The 16774-nt window shown below is 41.1% G+C and overlaps 1 protein-coding gene across 2 annotated transcripts in view; it reads left to right on the forward strand.

The window, feature by feature from the left end:
- Positions 1-16774, forward strand: part of LOC120049857 (transportin-3-like) — a 21785-nt gene continuing 5011 nt past the window's right edge. Inside the window, exons 1-17 of one of the 2 annotated variants that reach the window (XM_038996326.1) lie at positions 154-267; positions 3050-3150; positions 3415-3615; positions 3978-4051; positions 4316-4472; positions 5008-5151; positions 5427-5602; positions 5804-5942; positions 6035-6181; positions 6385-6492; positions 6590-6681; positions 6875-7014; positions 7267-7458; positions 10984-11075; positions 11223-11299; positions 11459-11519; positions 11792-11932. In XM_038996326.1, the coding sequence (XP_038852254.1) occupies positions 3415-3615; positions 3978-4051; positions 4316-4472; positions 5008-5151; positions 5427-5602; positions 5804-5942; positions 6035-6181; positions 6385-6492; positions 6590-6681; positions 6875-7014; positions 7267-7458; positions 10984-11075; positions 11223-11299; positions 11459-11519; positions 11792-11932 (1941 nt within the window). In that variant the 5' untranslated portion in view covers positions 154-267; positions 3050-3150. Of the gene's footprint in view, positions 268-3049; positions 3151-3414; positions 3616-3977; positions 4052-4315; positions 4473-5007; positions 5152-5426; positions 5603-5803; positions 5943-6034; positions 6182-6384; positions 6493-6589; positions 6682-6874; positions 7015-7266; positions 7459-10983; positions 11076-11222; positions 11300-11458; positions 11520-11791; positions 11933-16774 lie in introns of both variants that reach the window. The other variant, XM_038996325.1, reaches the window with a different exon arrangement.

Consider the following 16774-nt stretch of genomic DNA (forward strand, 5'->3'; position numbering starts at 1 on the left):
GACACACACGGGGAACCTGTGTTCGATTGAGATGGCGGTCGGAACAGCGAGCACAAGGAACGAATAAATATTTCCCCGTCTAAACATAAACTGTGGAACTTGTAGCGCCTTCACATTTACCCTAAACTGTAACCCGGAACGTAGCACAGCGCTATGGAGAAACCGACAGTCGCACTTGTGTATCAAGCTGTGCAGGCTCTTTATCATGATCCTGACCCCGCCGGTAAAGAGCGAGCTTCGGTGTGGCTGGGGGAACTACAGAGATCGGTAAGTAAACTCGAGAGATGGGGGGGACTTGGAATGGGCCTAGAACAAGACATGGCTAGGCAGGTCGTGTGAGGCCGAAAACAAAACATTGCATCAGAATGCGAAATACCATGGTGATATAAAAACATGTATTTGTATATGCTAACCCAACAACGAATGAATGAGCATATATTCATACGCTAGCTAGCAACAAACTGCATAGCATTATCTAGTTAGCTTAGTTAAGCTAGTTTGGTAGATGGCTAACTAACTACTTAGCATTAGCAGCACAGTTGCTTATTCTACTACTAGCCTGCTAGTAACTGTCAAATGGAAACGGGGATAGATCTATGGGGATTCCTATGTGCAACGAAGATAATGAAGGCAAACATAAGATAGCTTTCTTTCGCGTGTAACGTTAGTCCTTAAACAATCCATGGTGTTTGAAAATGCTAGCTAGTTAGCCACACAGTAGATACAGTAACACCTAGTTAACATCCAGTTATTGCTAGCTAGTTGTTTAGTTAGCTTCTGTAGTTGGCTAGGGTTATCTTGACATAATTAGTAGCTCGCGCTAATGACAGTTACGTTAGCCAGTCATAGCACAGGAAGAGCGCGAGGCGAGGGTGGCCACCATGCTAGCGTCCATTACTTGCTAGCAAACTTGCCGTTTTAGCCACATATGGCTAAATTGCTTAGTAGAGGGGCGTATTGCCTCGTTAAATAATGTTAGCTAGCGGGCTAACGATATTGCCAGGGAGGCTTTTGCTTTGAGTTAGTCAGCAAACGTTAACTTGGCTAGCTACACTAACAACTTCCATTTGTGTTGATTATGTTGGGTAAATGGTGTGCCACTTAAAGTTGTTTGCTGTTGGTTAACGTTAGCCGTCTTATTTCCGCATTTGTTTTGTTTTTTTCCTCCATTGGTGCTGCGTCGGTCTGGTTTCCGCATATTCATTGGTTACTGCCTTAACTACTGCAGGAAATGTAATCATTGTCTGTCATCGGACAATCAATGATTTGAAATACGGCCCACCTACATGTTGCCGCTACGTATTTCTACCAACTTTAACTTATTATTGTGGTAACTTATATAATAGATGACCTTCCTGCAGGTTGCATTGATAGACACAGCCTCAGGGTAACTGGATTCAAAACAGCTATTTCTCCCCACTATCATGCAGTTCCCACAGAAAGGCCTCACAAAGCCATGTTTTGATTCCCTAAGAAAAAATTTAATGTCACATAACACGTTTTAAAACACTTTAGACTGTGACACAAGCAACTTCCTGAGTTTGCTGGCACTTGGGGATCTGAACAGTCTAATTTGGGAGAGTAGGAGCCATCTGAGTGATGAGCACTCTGTGTGTGCTCTGTGCTGTCAGCAGCTTTTTCACCCAGGCTGCCAGGACATACTGGACACTGATGGACACATGGGGAAGGGGCTTGGCTTGGCTGTTTCACTTTGCAATATAAATTCTCATACACATTTTTACCAGGTTTTACTTTACAGTCCTTATACCAAACTCCAGAATATCTAACAGCTGACCAACTGTTGGTTAAGGCAACAAGCCCTCTATGAAGGCAGTTAGCTACAGACACCTGATGGTGTTGCATAGGAAGGATATCAGATTTGGCCTACTGCATAAAAAAATAAAAATGGGCCTACTCCCATTAGTGTGTTTTTGAAATCATTTGAGTAGATTTGAACCCAGACCTGAGAATGTTAGCATAGTAATCCATTTACTGGGATGTATTATTTTTTTTTTGACTGTTTTGACCTTATTTTTTTCCTGAGTTCTCAAATGGGGAAAAAATATCTTAAAAGTTGTTTAGATTTTTCTGTAGGATTATGCCAACAATGCCTAATTTATCATAACCATTACAGATAACAAATCCAAATTTAAAAGCAAGTGAAGTTATTGAAACCTTAATAGCAACTGATTATATTGTGGAACACAATCTTCAAAAAGCCAGTAACCTCAGCAATGGTGCTTACTTGTAGAAGCCTATGGCTGTGCAATTGCATAGCCTTGCTTTGTTAATTTAGCAGACAAGACACTTTTTTCCCGAGCCCTTATCACAGTCAAGGCCCCATATTTTTATAGTAAAAATACCCACATGATGTAATATAACAGAATAAAATAAGAAGTTGCCAGTGCAAAGTCATGCGCATCTCAAGTCTGCAACAGTTATCCTCAGTGATCATTTGAAACTGGGCTCTATTTGCCTCGTTGAAATATTTTTTTTTCAGGGTTACAGACCAAAATCTGTCCTTTTGCTATATGGATGTTCGATTTAGTTTATTCTTCCTTTTCTTTGGAATTTTCTAAATGGATTAGTAGGTCTTTATCAAACTAATGTTTGTGTATTTTCAGTGTGGATCCAGTCTGTTTAGGGGGTTATAGCCTAGGCTAATGGAGTGGACGAACATGGACAGGCAGCCTACTTTTTGTAGCAATTTTTTATTTTGACAATCGGCTTAACATGTCTGACTATTTTAGGGGCCTAATAGTTAAGAAATGCCATTTTAATGCCAAAAATGTATTACCCTTTAATGTGGCATGAACACAACCAGTCATGATTTAATCTGATTGTCAAACAAATCACATGAAAAAGTGCATGTTTGTCCACTCCAAAATAAATCTAAAACCGTGCACTGTGCACCCATTTGATATATATGGAAAGAGACATTTGTTAAACACCAAACAGTGTAATGACATTCGGTGATTGTCATTAGGTCTACATTCTTGTAGCCTGAATGAATTGATGCGTCTCGCTGACAAAAGGTCCTTTTTTGTAGAAAGAAATGTCGTGACACTTGAAAAGGGCCTGAAATACGGCACTGTCCCGGGATGACAAGTGCAGCCACATGGGAAAAATGGTTTAAACCATGACACGGAGGTGGGTTTATTTGCTTCATTTGGAATGGGCTTTGATTTTCATATTTACCACTGTAGCAGTTACATTCATTTTAACAAATAGGAAAATGGTTAAATTAGCATGCTTTTAGAATTTTACTTTTGTTGCATTTAGGGGGGCACATCTCTCATTCAGGGCGTTTCCGCACCAGTATCCCTGTTTTTGACTTCCTTGTTTCCGTAATCTTCCTGTCTGAATAAAGTTAAAGGTGGCGCTAACTGTTCTCCACGTATCCCCTCCCCGCAGATGTACGCGTGGGAGATGGCAGACCAGCTCCTCCAGCTGAAACAGGACGTGGAGTCTTGTTACTTTGCCGCCCAGACCATGAAGATGAAGATCCAGACGTCGTTCTTTGAGCTCCCCCCAGAGACCCACATCGCCCTCCGAGACTCCCTGCTCTCACACATACAGAGCCTCAAAGACCTCTCCCCCATCATCGTCACTCAGGTAATGGCCTCCTCGCACATTGATGTATTAACGGTAACGCTCCTTCCATCCAATTATTGTCCCTCCGGTATCACCCTCTGTCAGTGACAACTAAAACTCTCGGATGACTTGGATTTCTGTCTTAGCCTTTATGCTCTTAGAATGCTCTCAAGGAATGTCCCACTGACTGTCGAAATGACCCAAAGGCTTAGCAATGCACATGGCACAGTAGCAACAGAACTCTAGCATTTACCCCAATGTACCACTACAGGGGTGTAGCTGTGGTACAATTGAACAAGTACAGTATTACGTGCCATTAAGATACTCTAATCCTTACCAGCTCTTCCTGGTTTCTTGTCTAATTTCTCTCCTTCCTCTCTCAGCTTGCTCTGGCCATTGCAGACCTCGCCCTACAGATGGCCTCCTGGAAGGGCTGTGTCCACACCCTCATTGAAAAGTAATACCCCTCCCATTGCCGCTCAACCACTCATCTCAGATCACACCTGTGGGCAACAGAATGCAAGAGTGACAGGATATTAGACTGTTGTAGGTGGTTCTATAAAGTCGAAAGCCATTGTAAATAGTTGGTCAGTTGGTATTTTTGAGGTGACATTAATTAAGCTTCAAATACATCTCCTTCATGTTAATTTTGTCATTACTGACTGCTGCCGTCTCTCCTCCACTCTCATTGCCTCTCTCTCTCTCTCTCTCTCTCTCTCAGGTATAGCAATGATGTCAGCTCCATGACGTTTCTGATAGAGATCCTTACAGTGCTCCCCGAGGAGGTCCACAGCCGCTCCCTACGCATCGGAGCCAATCGCAGGACAGAGATCATCGAGGACCTGGCCTATTACTCCAGTACTGTGGTCACCCTACTGGTGAGTTCTCTCTCTGGCCGACACGCACACTATCCATTCATCTTTCTCTCGCCAACACTCACATACTAGCCTATTTTACCCACCTGATTTCAGCTGGTCTAAACTAGAGCACATGTCACCACTCCCCCTTACTGGTTAAGCAGACCTCCCATGGGTTCATCCTCGCATTATAAAACCCTGTGATGTACAGCCTCATTATCACAAAGCTATTCAGCAACTACTACTACCTTAGAGGGACAAACTGAACCACTCACTTTGTAGTATATTTTTCTCTGCAGAATGTTTAAGTTTGACTGTAGATGTTTTTGAGGATTAAGCGTAAGAATGTAGGAGTTGTCCTCCCAAAACCAACAGAAAAGAGACAGAACTATACTATTTGTGTTGGGGGTTTCCTCAACATACAATCAACAATTTGCCTTGAGTCAATAACACCTGACTCCTGTTTTGTTGGGTGAACTTCCTCGTGCGTTTGGCTTCAGACACAGCGTTGTGGTTTTGATAAGGATCAGTGTTAGCGCATGTGTGTTGTCTCCAGATGACATGTGTGGAGAAGTCTGGCAGCAATGAGAAGATGCTGATCAAGGTGTTCCGCTGTCTGGGAAGCTGGTTCAACCTGGGAGTCCTGGACAGCAACTTTATGGCCAACAACCAGCTCCTCATGGTCCTTTTCCAAGTGCTGGTATGTCTCTTTCTCTCGCTCTCTTTGTCTCTCTCGCTCTTTGTTTGTCTCTCTTTCTCTCTCTCTCATCGCATTTTGGAAGCACAAATAAACGAAGTCTCTCAAAATATTAGAGCAGCATTTGTTCCAAACCATTCTTTGTGCAACAACCATGGGGGGGGCGGGGCAATAATTTATGCCGGTTTAGAATGCTAATCGCTTGTGTGCATACTGCATGGGTTTCACCCACGGAACATCTCTCTTTGACATACTGTTATTTTTTGTCTGTTTGGCAGCAAAGAGACGAGACGTCCACTAACCTGCACGAGGCTGCGTCCGACTGCGTGTGTTCAGCGCTGTACGCCATCGAGAACGTGGACACACACATGCCCCTGGCCCTGCAGCTTTTCCAGGGCGTCCTCACGCTGGAGACGGCCTACCATATGGCCGTGGCACGGGAGGACCTCGACAAGTATGAACACACTACTCCCCTTTGCATACATACACCAAGATCACCTATCCAATCACCACACTCCTTCCTGCCCCAAACCTATCCTTCCTTTCCGTTGCTCTTGATGTTGAACTCGTCTGACTCTTCTCCACTGTCCTCTGTGTGGAAGAAAAGAACGATAACTTTTATCCACAACTCTCTCCTTCTCCCTTGTTCTGTCAGAGTGTTGAATTACTGTAGGATCTTCACTGAGTTGTGTGAGACGTTTCTGGAGACCACAGTCAAGAGTCCAGGCCAGGGCATGGGAGACCTCCGAACGCTTGAGCTACTGCTCATCTGTGCAGGACACCCCCAATATGAGGTACACAACACAAGATATGCCCACACACACATACACGCACTGTTGTTTTGGGTGGATTTCAAGTGTGTGTGTTCTCTTCTGGTGAATCTCAGGTCGTGGAGATCTCCTTTAACTTCTGGTATCGTCTGGGAGAGAACCTGTATAAGACCAACGACCCTGCCCTCCACGGCATCTTCAGACCCTATATCCAGAGACTGCTGCACGGCCTGGCCCGCCATTGCCAACTAGACTCCGACCACGTAGGGACCACCCAACACATGACAAGGAGTCCTTAACCAATTCCAGTGATGCCAAGCATACTCCCCAATACTCTGCTTATGTCGTATCTGATTGTAGAATCCCTTAACCATGTGCACGTATTACAAAGTAGTTCAGTACATCATTTAGCTTTGGTAGTATAGTATCATTCACTCACGGTCTCCACTTTTGTGTTGATCCACAGGAGGGCATCCCAGAAGATACAGATGACTTTGGGGAGTTCAGGATGAGGGTGTCTGATCTTGTGAAGGATGTCATTTTCCTTGTGGGCTCCATGGAATGTTTCTCCCAGGTAGCTACCTTCGTAAATTGCAAGTTCAAATGATGTCATTAAGATGACAAAATATACCGACGGCCTTCTCCTGTTTTTCTCTTTCTCCCTCTCTCAGTTGTACTCCACTCTAAAAGAGGGGAACCCTCCCTGGGAGGTGACCGAGGCTGTTCTCTTCATCATGGCCGCCATCGCCAAGAGTGTAGACCCGTGAGTGTCCTCTGCACATTATTACTCATTAATAGAATGAATGACTAAATCCCTTCCCCACTGTGTAGAATGTGTACAACTACTGTAGAGTTGTATATCCCCCCCCCAGGGTGTTTGTGTAACGTTTCAATCTTTAATTTGTGCGTAATGTATAAATCCTGTGTGTAACGTGTTAATGCTTTCTCCCTGTCAGTGAGAACAACCCCACCCTGACAGAGGTGTTAGAGCAGGTGGTGCTGCTGCCAGAGACTGTCCATATCGCCGTGCGCTTCACCAGCATTGAACTGGTGGGGGAGATGAGCGAGGTCGTTGACCGCAACCCGCGGTTCCTAGGTAGGTTCAGTGGTCACGTTACGGTCAAGTGCTTAGCTCGGGACCTGAGTGATTGAGTTAATCAATTTGGAGGTTCATCTTCATCTGTGTGTATAACGCTTGTTTTGAGCACGTCATTTTTCTTTGTTCTCCGTTCCTTGTTCCTTCCTGTGTCAAATGCCTGTGTCACTCTGTTTTGTTACACCTCTGCCTGTGCCTCTCTTGGTTGTATACTCTGGATGTGTGTATGACCTTAGCCCCGCTCTGTCACAGACCCCGTGCTGAACTACCTGATGAAGGGCCTGAGGGAGAAGACCCTGGCTTCCGTGGCGGCCAAGGCGATCCATAACATCTGCTCTGTGTGCCGGGACCACATGGCCCAGCACTTCCAGGGCCTGCTGGACATCGCCCGTGCCCTCGACTCCTTTGCCCTGACCACCGAAGCCGCCGTGGGCCTCCTCAAAGGTAATATTATGCCACCCTTATTTTTGACACTATTTTTATGGGGTAGAGCAGTTTTAATATTGCAGATTGTGGCTTCTATCAGTGTAGTTGTCTGCATTTTCAATCCCACTTTTTTTATTTTGTAGATGTATATTATTTTCCCCCTAACCCTACCACCCCTCCCCTAATTGGAGTAGACTAATGGACAAAAATACTTATGCTTCTACTTCCAGCTCATAAATACTATATACATTTTACGGACACAAAATACTTTACATGACTTATCTTTTGTTTATTTTAGTCCCATCCTTCAACTACTCTCAACCCCTCCCATCTATCTCTGAAGACCATCCAGTTTTGATTTCTAGCTGCCATATATAGTTTCGTAGTTTCTACAGATTGTAAATTAAAGTTAAAAACCTTTGCTACAAGTATTATTGATCGATTTGACTATGACTTATAAAATTTGTTGAGTTGGCTCCAGGTAAATGTTGGAATTTTTCAGCCATTCCTGAACCTGCGACTAAAAACAAGCTACAGTACATATGTACAGTACCAAAACAAGTGATCTAATGATTCTGTTTCTTCACAGTAAAGTCTGCAGAGCTGGGATGGTTGTATCTCGTGTGTTTTTTGTTTTTGTTTTTACACACTGAGTACCAGTCAAAGTTTGGACACAACTATTTATTCACGCATTTTTCTTTATTTGTACTTTTTTCTACGTTGTAGAATGATAGTGAAAATATCAAAACTATGAAATAACACATGGAATCATGTAGTAACCAAAAGTGTTAAACACATAAAAATATATTTTATATTTGAGTTTCTTCAAAGTAGCCACCCTTTGCCTGGGCAGTTTTGCACACTCTTGGCATTCTCTCAACCAGCTTCACCTGAAGGCATTTCCAACAGTCTTGAAGGAGTTCCCACACATGCTGAGCACTTGTTGGCTGCTTTTCTTTCACTCTGCAGTCCAACTCATCCCAAACCATCTCAATTGGGTTGAGGTTGGGTGATTGTGGAGGCCAGGTCATCTGATGCAGCACTCCATCACTCTCCTTCTTGGTGAAATAGCCCTTACCTCCCGGCTGTGTGTATTGGGTCATTGTCCTGTGGAAAGACGAATGATAGTCCCACTAAGTGCAAACCAGATGGGATGGCTTATCGCTGCAAAATGCTTTGGTAGCCATGCTGGTTGTGTGCCTTGAATTCTTAATAAATCACTGACAGTGTCACCAGCAAAGGTGTCCTTTGTTAGTGGTTTCTTTGCAGCAATTTGAAGTCCTGATTCATGCAGTCTTCTCTGAACTTTTTTTATTTTCTGAACTCAAGCATTTATATAGGCTGCAATTTCTGATGCTGGTAACTCTAATGAACTTATCTTCTGCAGTAGAGGTAACTCTGGGTCTTCCTTTCCTGTGGTGGTCCTCACGAGAGCAAGTTTCATCATAGTGCTTGATGGTTTTTCCGACTGCACTTGAAGAAACATTTAAAAGTTCATAATGTTCTGGATTGACTGATCTTCATGTCTTAAAGTAATGATGGATTGTTTCTCTTTGCTAATTTGAGCTGTTCTTGCCATAATACGGACTTGGTCTTTTACCAAATAGGGCTATCTTCTGTATACCTACCCTACCTTGTCACAACACAACTGATTGGCTCAAACGCATTAAGAAGGAAAGAAATTCCACTTTCACTTTTAAGAAGGCACACCTGTTCATTGAAATGCATTCCGGATGACTACCTCATGAAGCTGGTTGAGAGAATTTCAAGTGTGCAAAGCTGTCATCAAGGCAAAGGTTGGCTACTTTGAAGATTCTCAAATATAAAATATATTTTGGTTTAACACTTTCTTGTTTACAACATGAGTCCATATGTAATTTCATAGTTTTGATGTCTTCACTATTATTCTACACTGTCTAGAAAATAGTAAAAATAACCCTGGAATGAGTAGGTGTAAACTTTTGACTGGTACTGTGTGTGTATGTATATCTATCTATCGCAAGAATTTTGTATCATTTAAATTCTAAGTTTTTAATCTGGTGTTTTGTCTATCAGTTCATAAACCCATGTGCCAGGGAATCGGTGCATCGCAAATCTCTTGACTATTTTGTCAACCTGTATGGCGCAGCTGTAAATTATTTTGGTCTTCATGTAGGGACAACAGACAAGTTCCTTACCTTCTCCCCCTTCCACTTGACTCCTCCGTTTGTGCAGTAATGCTGCAATCCGTTGGTTGTGATTTTGGTTAGAGCAAACATTTCCATATGTTTTTGTTACCTGCCAGTGTGACAACTCCACCAGTCATATTTATATCATTTACAAAGATTATACAGTTGCATTTTTTTTCTCCAAAAACACTTTTTTAATCAATTAGTGTATTGGAGTTTAATGATAATATTTGTTCTGTCTCTTCTGGTGGATTAAACTGAAATTGCCAACAGTTTTCTATGTCTTGTGTTAAAAATAAACAAAAGTGAGGTTGTAATCTGAATGAAGAGAAAAAGGCCATTCTTGAATACTAGGTGAGCCATTCTTACTAATCTGCTAGAGACCCTGTTTGGATATAAGTATAGTTTTTGTATGATTGAAGCATTTAGTGAGAGGTCGAATGCTTTAATATTTAGTCATTTCTGCCCTCCGAATTCATATTCATTATATAAAGTAGAATAAAACATTGTTAAAGTTAAGTGTAGGCAGGGCCATAAGTAAACTGGTATATGACTAAATAATTAATCTGGGCAATTTTTCCCCCATTTTTCTTTCCACAAATAGACAGGTTGTCATTTTCCATGGTAGCAAGATCTTATCTAATTTGGCTAACTTTCTATTACTAGTATTGTAGTGAGAATTTTTTTCTTTTGGGCTATGAGTATTTCCACTTCACCGTCAGACCGTTTTATTGGTAAACTACACAGTAATGTAGAAGTTGTGTTTTTTTAAATGCGAAATATGGTGAATTTATCATAATTCTGTTGTTATCCAGAGGTTTGAGAAATGTATATCTTCCAAGGCTGTGCAGGGATCCAAATTGCAGATTTAAAAGATAACAACATGCATCTTCAGTGTACAATGACACCTTTTGTTTTTAAGCCCTGGATTTCTAGCCCCTTGATATTATTGTTGGATCTGATTTTAATAGCTAACATTTCAATGGCCATAAATAGATATGGCAATAGTGGACAACAGTGTTTTAACTCCTTTTGACAATTTTAATACTTTCTGAAAAGTGGCCATTATTTACTATTATACATAACTTTAACCCATTGTATAAGAGATTCTCCAAAATGAATATAGTCCAGGCATTTATACTATGCCACCCTTTCCACTACTTTGGTCTGTCGGTCTTTCTCTGCTCCACTCATTCTCTATTCTATTCCTATATCTCTCACTTTCTATCTCTTGTTTTATTAATTTTTGTCTCACTTGCTCGTCCATTTCTTTCAGCAACTTGTTTTTTATTTGATTGCCTAATGAGTTTGATTTGTGTTAAACAGAGTGGTGTTGCTCTGTCACCGTGGTAACGCTGGTTGTTTTGCAATGCAGGTACAGCCCTGGTCCTGGCTCGTCTGCCCCTGGAGAAGATTGCTGAGTGTTTGAGTGACCTGTGTGCTGTGCAGGTCATGGCCCTCAAAAAGGTGTGTTATTCTGCCATTTTGTTTGATTGTAGGCTGTGTGTATGAGGTACCTCAGAAGTGTGTAACCCACTACAATAGTGTAATAGTTTTGTGAATTGGGTATTTGTGTGATACCAACAGGTTTGCTTATTTGTCTCCTATCTTCAGCTTCTCTCTCAGGACCCCAGCAATGGGAAAGCCGCTGACCCCACTGTCTGGCTGGACAGACTAGCAGTCATCTTCCGGTACACTCAACTCATTTATAACACATTATGCTATATATACATATCCTGGTTGCACAGATCACGAACTGTCTAATGTAGCTATATTGATATGATTTGGGCTGATTAATATTTTAAGCAGAAATGTTTGGCTTAATGTTTTTTTTTCTTTCTTTTTTTCAGACACACAAACCCCATCGTAGAGAATGGACAGACACACCCATGTCAGAAAGTCATCCAGGAGGTAAAGCAACTGGCTTTTTTTTTTTTTACCCTCTACATTTTTTTTGCCTTTAAAATTTTTTATTTGGACGAAGCTACCATTGCATACAACCTGCGTTGTTCAACACATGAATTGGACTGAGTTGTTTTAATGTGACTATTCTGGTGCTCAACTACCCTGGTGCTTTTCTCCTTTTCAGATTGTAATTTCAATTTGAGGCCATGATTGCGTACAGTCATTCCCACAGTTTCTCATGCTAAACCTATATTTGATGTTTCCTTGGTTCTCTGTAGATCTGGCCGGTCCTGTCACAGACTCTAAACACACACCAGGCTGATAACCGCATTGTGGAACGCTGCTGTCGCTGCCTGCGGTTCGCTGTGCGCTGCGTGGGCAAGGGCTCTGCCTCTCTACTACAGCCACTCGTCACACAGGTGCGCGTTCCTGTTTGGGTCACAATAAGCCCCATATACAGATGGGTTACTCTTTGTTGGCGTGTCTGTTATTTGTGTATACAATGTCCATCGCCACCGGGTGCTTGTTGAGCCCAGGGCTGCTGTTGACTGAGGGCAAAGTGAGGCTGAATGTACAGTATAGGGTTGCAAAATTCTGGTAACTTTTCAAAACTCCTGGGTTGACAGATTCCCTTGCTTCCTGATTATTCCCTCTTGAATCTAGATTTCTGGGAATCTGAAAAGTTACTGGAATTTTTTTGGCCCTAGTATAGGACTTTAACTGTTTGTTTCAGATGGTCAGCAGAACATAACATTAACGCTTGTTTGCTTGCCCGGGCAAGTCATTTTTGAAAGATATATATTTAGGTTACTTCGATCATAATTGGATCAGTGTCCTCTGGATGCGATGTTTTGCTCACTGCCCTCCCAATCTGCAGAGCGCATCGGAGTACAGTATAATTATTGTAGGCCTGCACTGACAGGTGTCGTGAAAATTCATACTGAGAGAGACTTATTTCTTCAAACAATCATCTTTATTTAATTTCGTTGAATTATTACAATAATGAGACTAGTCAACCCAACACTCTTGACTGTTGGGCCAAGCATCCTAAACTTTACAGACAATGCAGAGTTTTTATATAGCTGACACTAAAGATGCTTAGTCATGGCTGGTTCCACCCCTCCCCCAAATTTGGGGGCACCATTAGCCACTTTGGATTTATCCTGTGGTCATCTGCACGAGGGGTGTTATTTTAACCCCCAACCCGGCTTAGTTTCCCAGATGCCCGGAAGATAAGACAATGAGTGATTGATATAAACTCTTCCAGGCTATCTCTATCTGGGTTACACACACCACATCTTGTCTATGGAATGCCGGCTTTAGGTTTTTATCACCAAGTCATTGTCAGCTCAAGCAATCTCTAGCAAAACCCATTTCCCTGACCATACGCCCATATTAACTGCAGGAAGTTAGTGGAAAGCATCCCTTTACAGAAACACAACATTTAAAAGAACAAATGTCTTACTATAGTTAAGTATATCATCGTTAACTATTAATATCAAACAAATCAGGTAAATATGTAATTTCTGTCACATAGGCAAAGTGGTCTTTCAATCATGCATTCGCGAGTTGTGTTTTTGAGGTCAAAGGGATCTGCGTTTGCACATTTGTTGATGATAATTGCTAGTAAGCTATTTCCCACATTTTTGGTCAACAATAAGAATCCTGGAAAAGTCATGGTGTGCATCAGCTGTGTGCCAGTTTCCGGAGGGAGGGAGAGCGAGACTGAGGTACATTTGCACGGCAGGTAAAATAATGATATGCAAAATACTAACTAGATAACCAGCCAAACTACACTGCTTTGAATTTCAATCTCGCTAGTTAACTGTTAGTATGCATTAAATGTCATGTCCGACATACTAAAATAACTTTCCACCGGTACTCATGTATTACCGCAAATGGCCAGCACACATTTTGATATGGGTGCGCAGTTGATGAAACCGATACTTCATACTCCGGTTGTAAAACCATCTCTACAGCACTCAATTGGCTAGGATTCTCCTCTATTCAATACTGGCCATGTAATTCTGACAAAGTTAACAAATATTCTTAGAATAGCTCAATTGACAAGTAACTCCTTTGCTGTAAAGATCTCCCCTGAACACTGAATATTTTTACCTTACAAATAAACTTTTTAGTAGGCTACCTCGCCCACCATAATCATTTTAATCCCTGGTTCATTAAATGAGTGAATTATTTTATAAAGACATAAGTATTTGGTTGTAATTAGTGATACACCAAAATGACATTTTTGTCTGATTACGATATTTTCCTTGCCCAAAAGATAGATATTTTTAAATTTTAGGGGCCTTTTATGCATTCTAGTACAGTTAAATAGTTTGCACACACACACTTGGACACAGCGGTCTAAGGCACTGCATCTCAGTGCAAGAGGCGACACTACAGTCACTGGTTCGAATCCAGGCTGTATCACATCCGGCTGTAATTGGGAGTCCCATAGAGCGGCACATAATTGGCCCAGCATTGTCTAGGTTTGGCCGTCATTGTAAATAAGAATTTGTTCTAACTGACTTGCCTGGTTAAATAAAGGTCACTCACACCACACTGACCAAAAAAGTTATTTTGTTGCCATTTACATATGTCCCCATTACCAGTAAAACATAATCAAAACCTATTTCTCACTTACTTGCTGTTTCGTTCAGTCGTTTCATTTTCAACCAGGATTTCTATGGAACGCCATTTTCGATTTTTGCGTGTCATAAAAGATACACGCCAAATAACACGATTTTGACCAGTCAGGACCTGAATATGACTGCATCACATTTAACACGTTCATTTTTTTTTTACGTAGTTATTACACATTGATTACTCTCCCACTTGTATTTTATATGTCACAACGATTCATCGATACGTAACTTACCTACAGTGCTAGCTAGCTGATGGAGGCAAACAATGTTCTTCCCCAAAAACATAGCAAAATGATATGTTTCAGTAGCGATAGTTAGTTAGCTAACTATCTAGCTAGTTGTAATCTAAAATAACCCTAATTTATAAGACCGTTATTATTTGATTAATGTGGGTCGGACCCATCTTTGTGAAGCTAGCCACAATAGTGGACTTTGCAGTTAGCTTTCAAAATGAAAGTTTGACAGTGATGAAAATGAATAGTATAATTATGCCATTATTGAATAGATCATGCTAAACGAGGTAGGAATGTTATATAAAATCAACGAAATACAATTTGTTAATTTGACATCTGAAATCACACTGGATGTATTAGACTTTAGAATTGCTTTGGGGGCATACTTATTTCACTGTACAGCCTTACCCCATGTAATTGATCCACAATCCATAGGTATCAGTCTACTAATTGACACCGAGAGAACATTAGCGTCGTAGCTCTTATTGTGGGACTCTGAAACTACCGTGAATTGAGCCACATTTACTGTCAACCTATGTGTATTGAACACTATTCCAGAGGAAAAATAATAGTGTGGATGTTTTGGAGTCTGATAACTCTGAGGAGGACGTTGGGGAAAACTATCTTGGGTATTGTAGACTGATACCCCATATCAGTAGACTGATACCCCATTTCATTGCTTCACATTCCAACCTTGTTTAGCATTATCTAGTCTAAATATGGCAGGATTCCACCAATTTTAACCTTCTGCATCACTTTCAAATAGGTACTTTTATTAAAAGGCAAACTGCAAATTCCACTCTTGTGCCTAATCCTTATTGTGGCTAGCTTCACAACCCGGTCCGGTCGAGCCTCACTAGCCAGATGAAGCTAGCTGGCTGCTTATAACGTTAGCTTTGGGCAACAGGGTTAACCTCTACCGACCCCCCCCCCCCCCCCCCCCCCCCCCCCCCTTACTAGCCTAGCCTAGCGCCACAGGGAATATCATATAATTTCATGAAATCACAAGTCCAATACAGCAAATGAAAGATAAAAATCTTGTGAATCCAGCCAACATGTCCGATTTTTAAAATGTTTTACAGCGAAAACACAACATATATTTGTTAGCTCACCACCATATCCAAAAAAACACAGCCATTTTTTCACAGCAAAGATAGCTTTCACAAAACCCACAAATAGAGATAAAAATAATCACTAACCTTTGAACAACTTCATCAGATGACAGTCTTATAACATCATGTTATACAATACATTTATGTTTTGTTCGAAAATGTGCATATTTATAGCTACAAATCCTGGTTTTACATTGTGAACATGGCGCCAAAATGCTCCAAATTGTCCGGAGAAATTTTAGAGTCACATAATCTAACAGAAAAACTCATCATAAACGTTGCTGAAAAATACATGTTGGACATATAATTAAAGATACACTGGTTCTTAATGCAACCGCTGTGTTAGATTAAAAAAAATAACTTTAGTAAAAAGCACAGCATACAATAATCTGAGACAGCGCTCAGCAATTCTCCGCCATGTTGGAGTCAACATATTCAACAAAAATACGAAATAACATCATAAATATTCTCTTACCTTTGAACTTTCATCAGAATGCAGTGCCAGGAATCCTTGTTCCACAATAAATCGTTGTTTTGTTTTAGAATGTCCATTTCTTCTGTCGAATTAGCAACTTTGGCTAGCATAGTGGAGCTCACGTGTCCATGAAAGTTTGACGCATGGAACGAAAGATTCAAAAAGTGATAATAAAAGTCGAATAAACTGGTCAAACTCAGTTGAGAATCCATCTTTAGGATGTTCAGGCTAGACACCCACATCAGGCTAGACACCTCATTCAACGTTCTACTGCCTGTTGACATCTAGTGGAAGGCGTATGAAGTGCATACATATCCATAAATACAAGGCAATTGAATAGGCGAAGCCTTTCAGAGACCCATTTCAGAATTTTCACTTCCTGTTTGGAAGTTTGCCTGCCAAATGAGTTCTGTTTTACTCACAGATATAATTCAAACAGTTTTAGAAACTTCAGAGTGTTTTCTATCCAATAGTAATAATAATATGCATATCATATGATCTAGAACAGAGTACGAGGCCGTTTAATTTGGGCACAATTTTTTTCCCCAAAGTGGAAATGGCGCCCCCTTTTAAGAAGTTAAGTAGCTGGCTAGCTATTTATTTTCATGAACTGAAGTTCAATTTCAATAGGTGAAAAAGTGGCAACCTAGCTAATACTTACAAGAATTCCTAAATCATTACTAAGAATAATGAAAATGACTGCAGTTTCTACTGGTCATTGTTTTCAGGTTTGTTGTTTTGGTGCTAGCTAGGTACCAAGCTAAAGCTAACTACCCCAGAAGTTGCGGTCGAA

Source organism: Salvelinus namaycush, chromosome 6 (assembly GCF_016432855.1).
Source record: "Salvelinus namaycush isolate Seneca chromosome 6, SaNama_1.0, whole genome shotgun sequence".
NCBI lineage: Eukaryota > Metazoa > Chordata > Actinopteri > Salmoniformes > Salmonidae > Salvelinus > Salvelinus namaycush.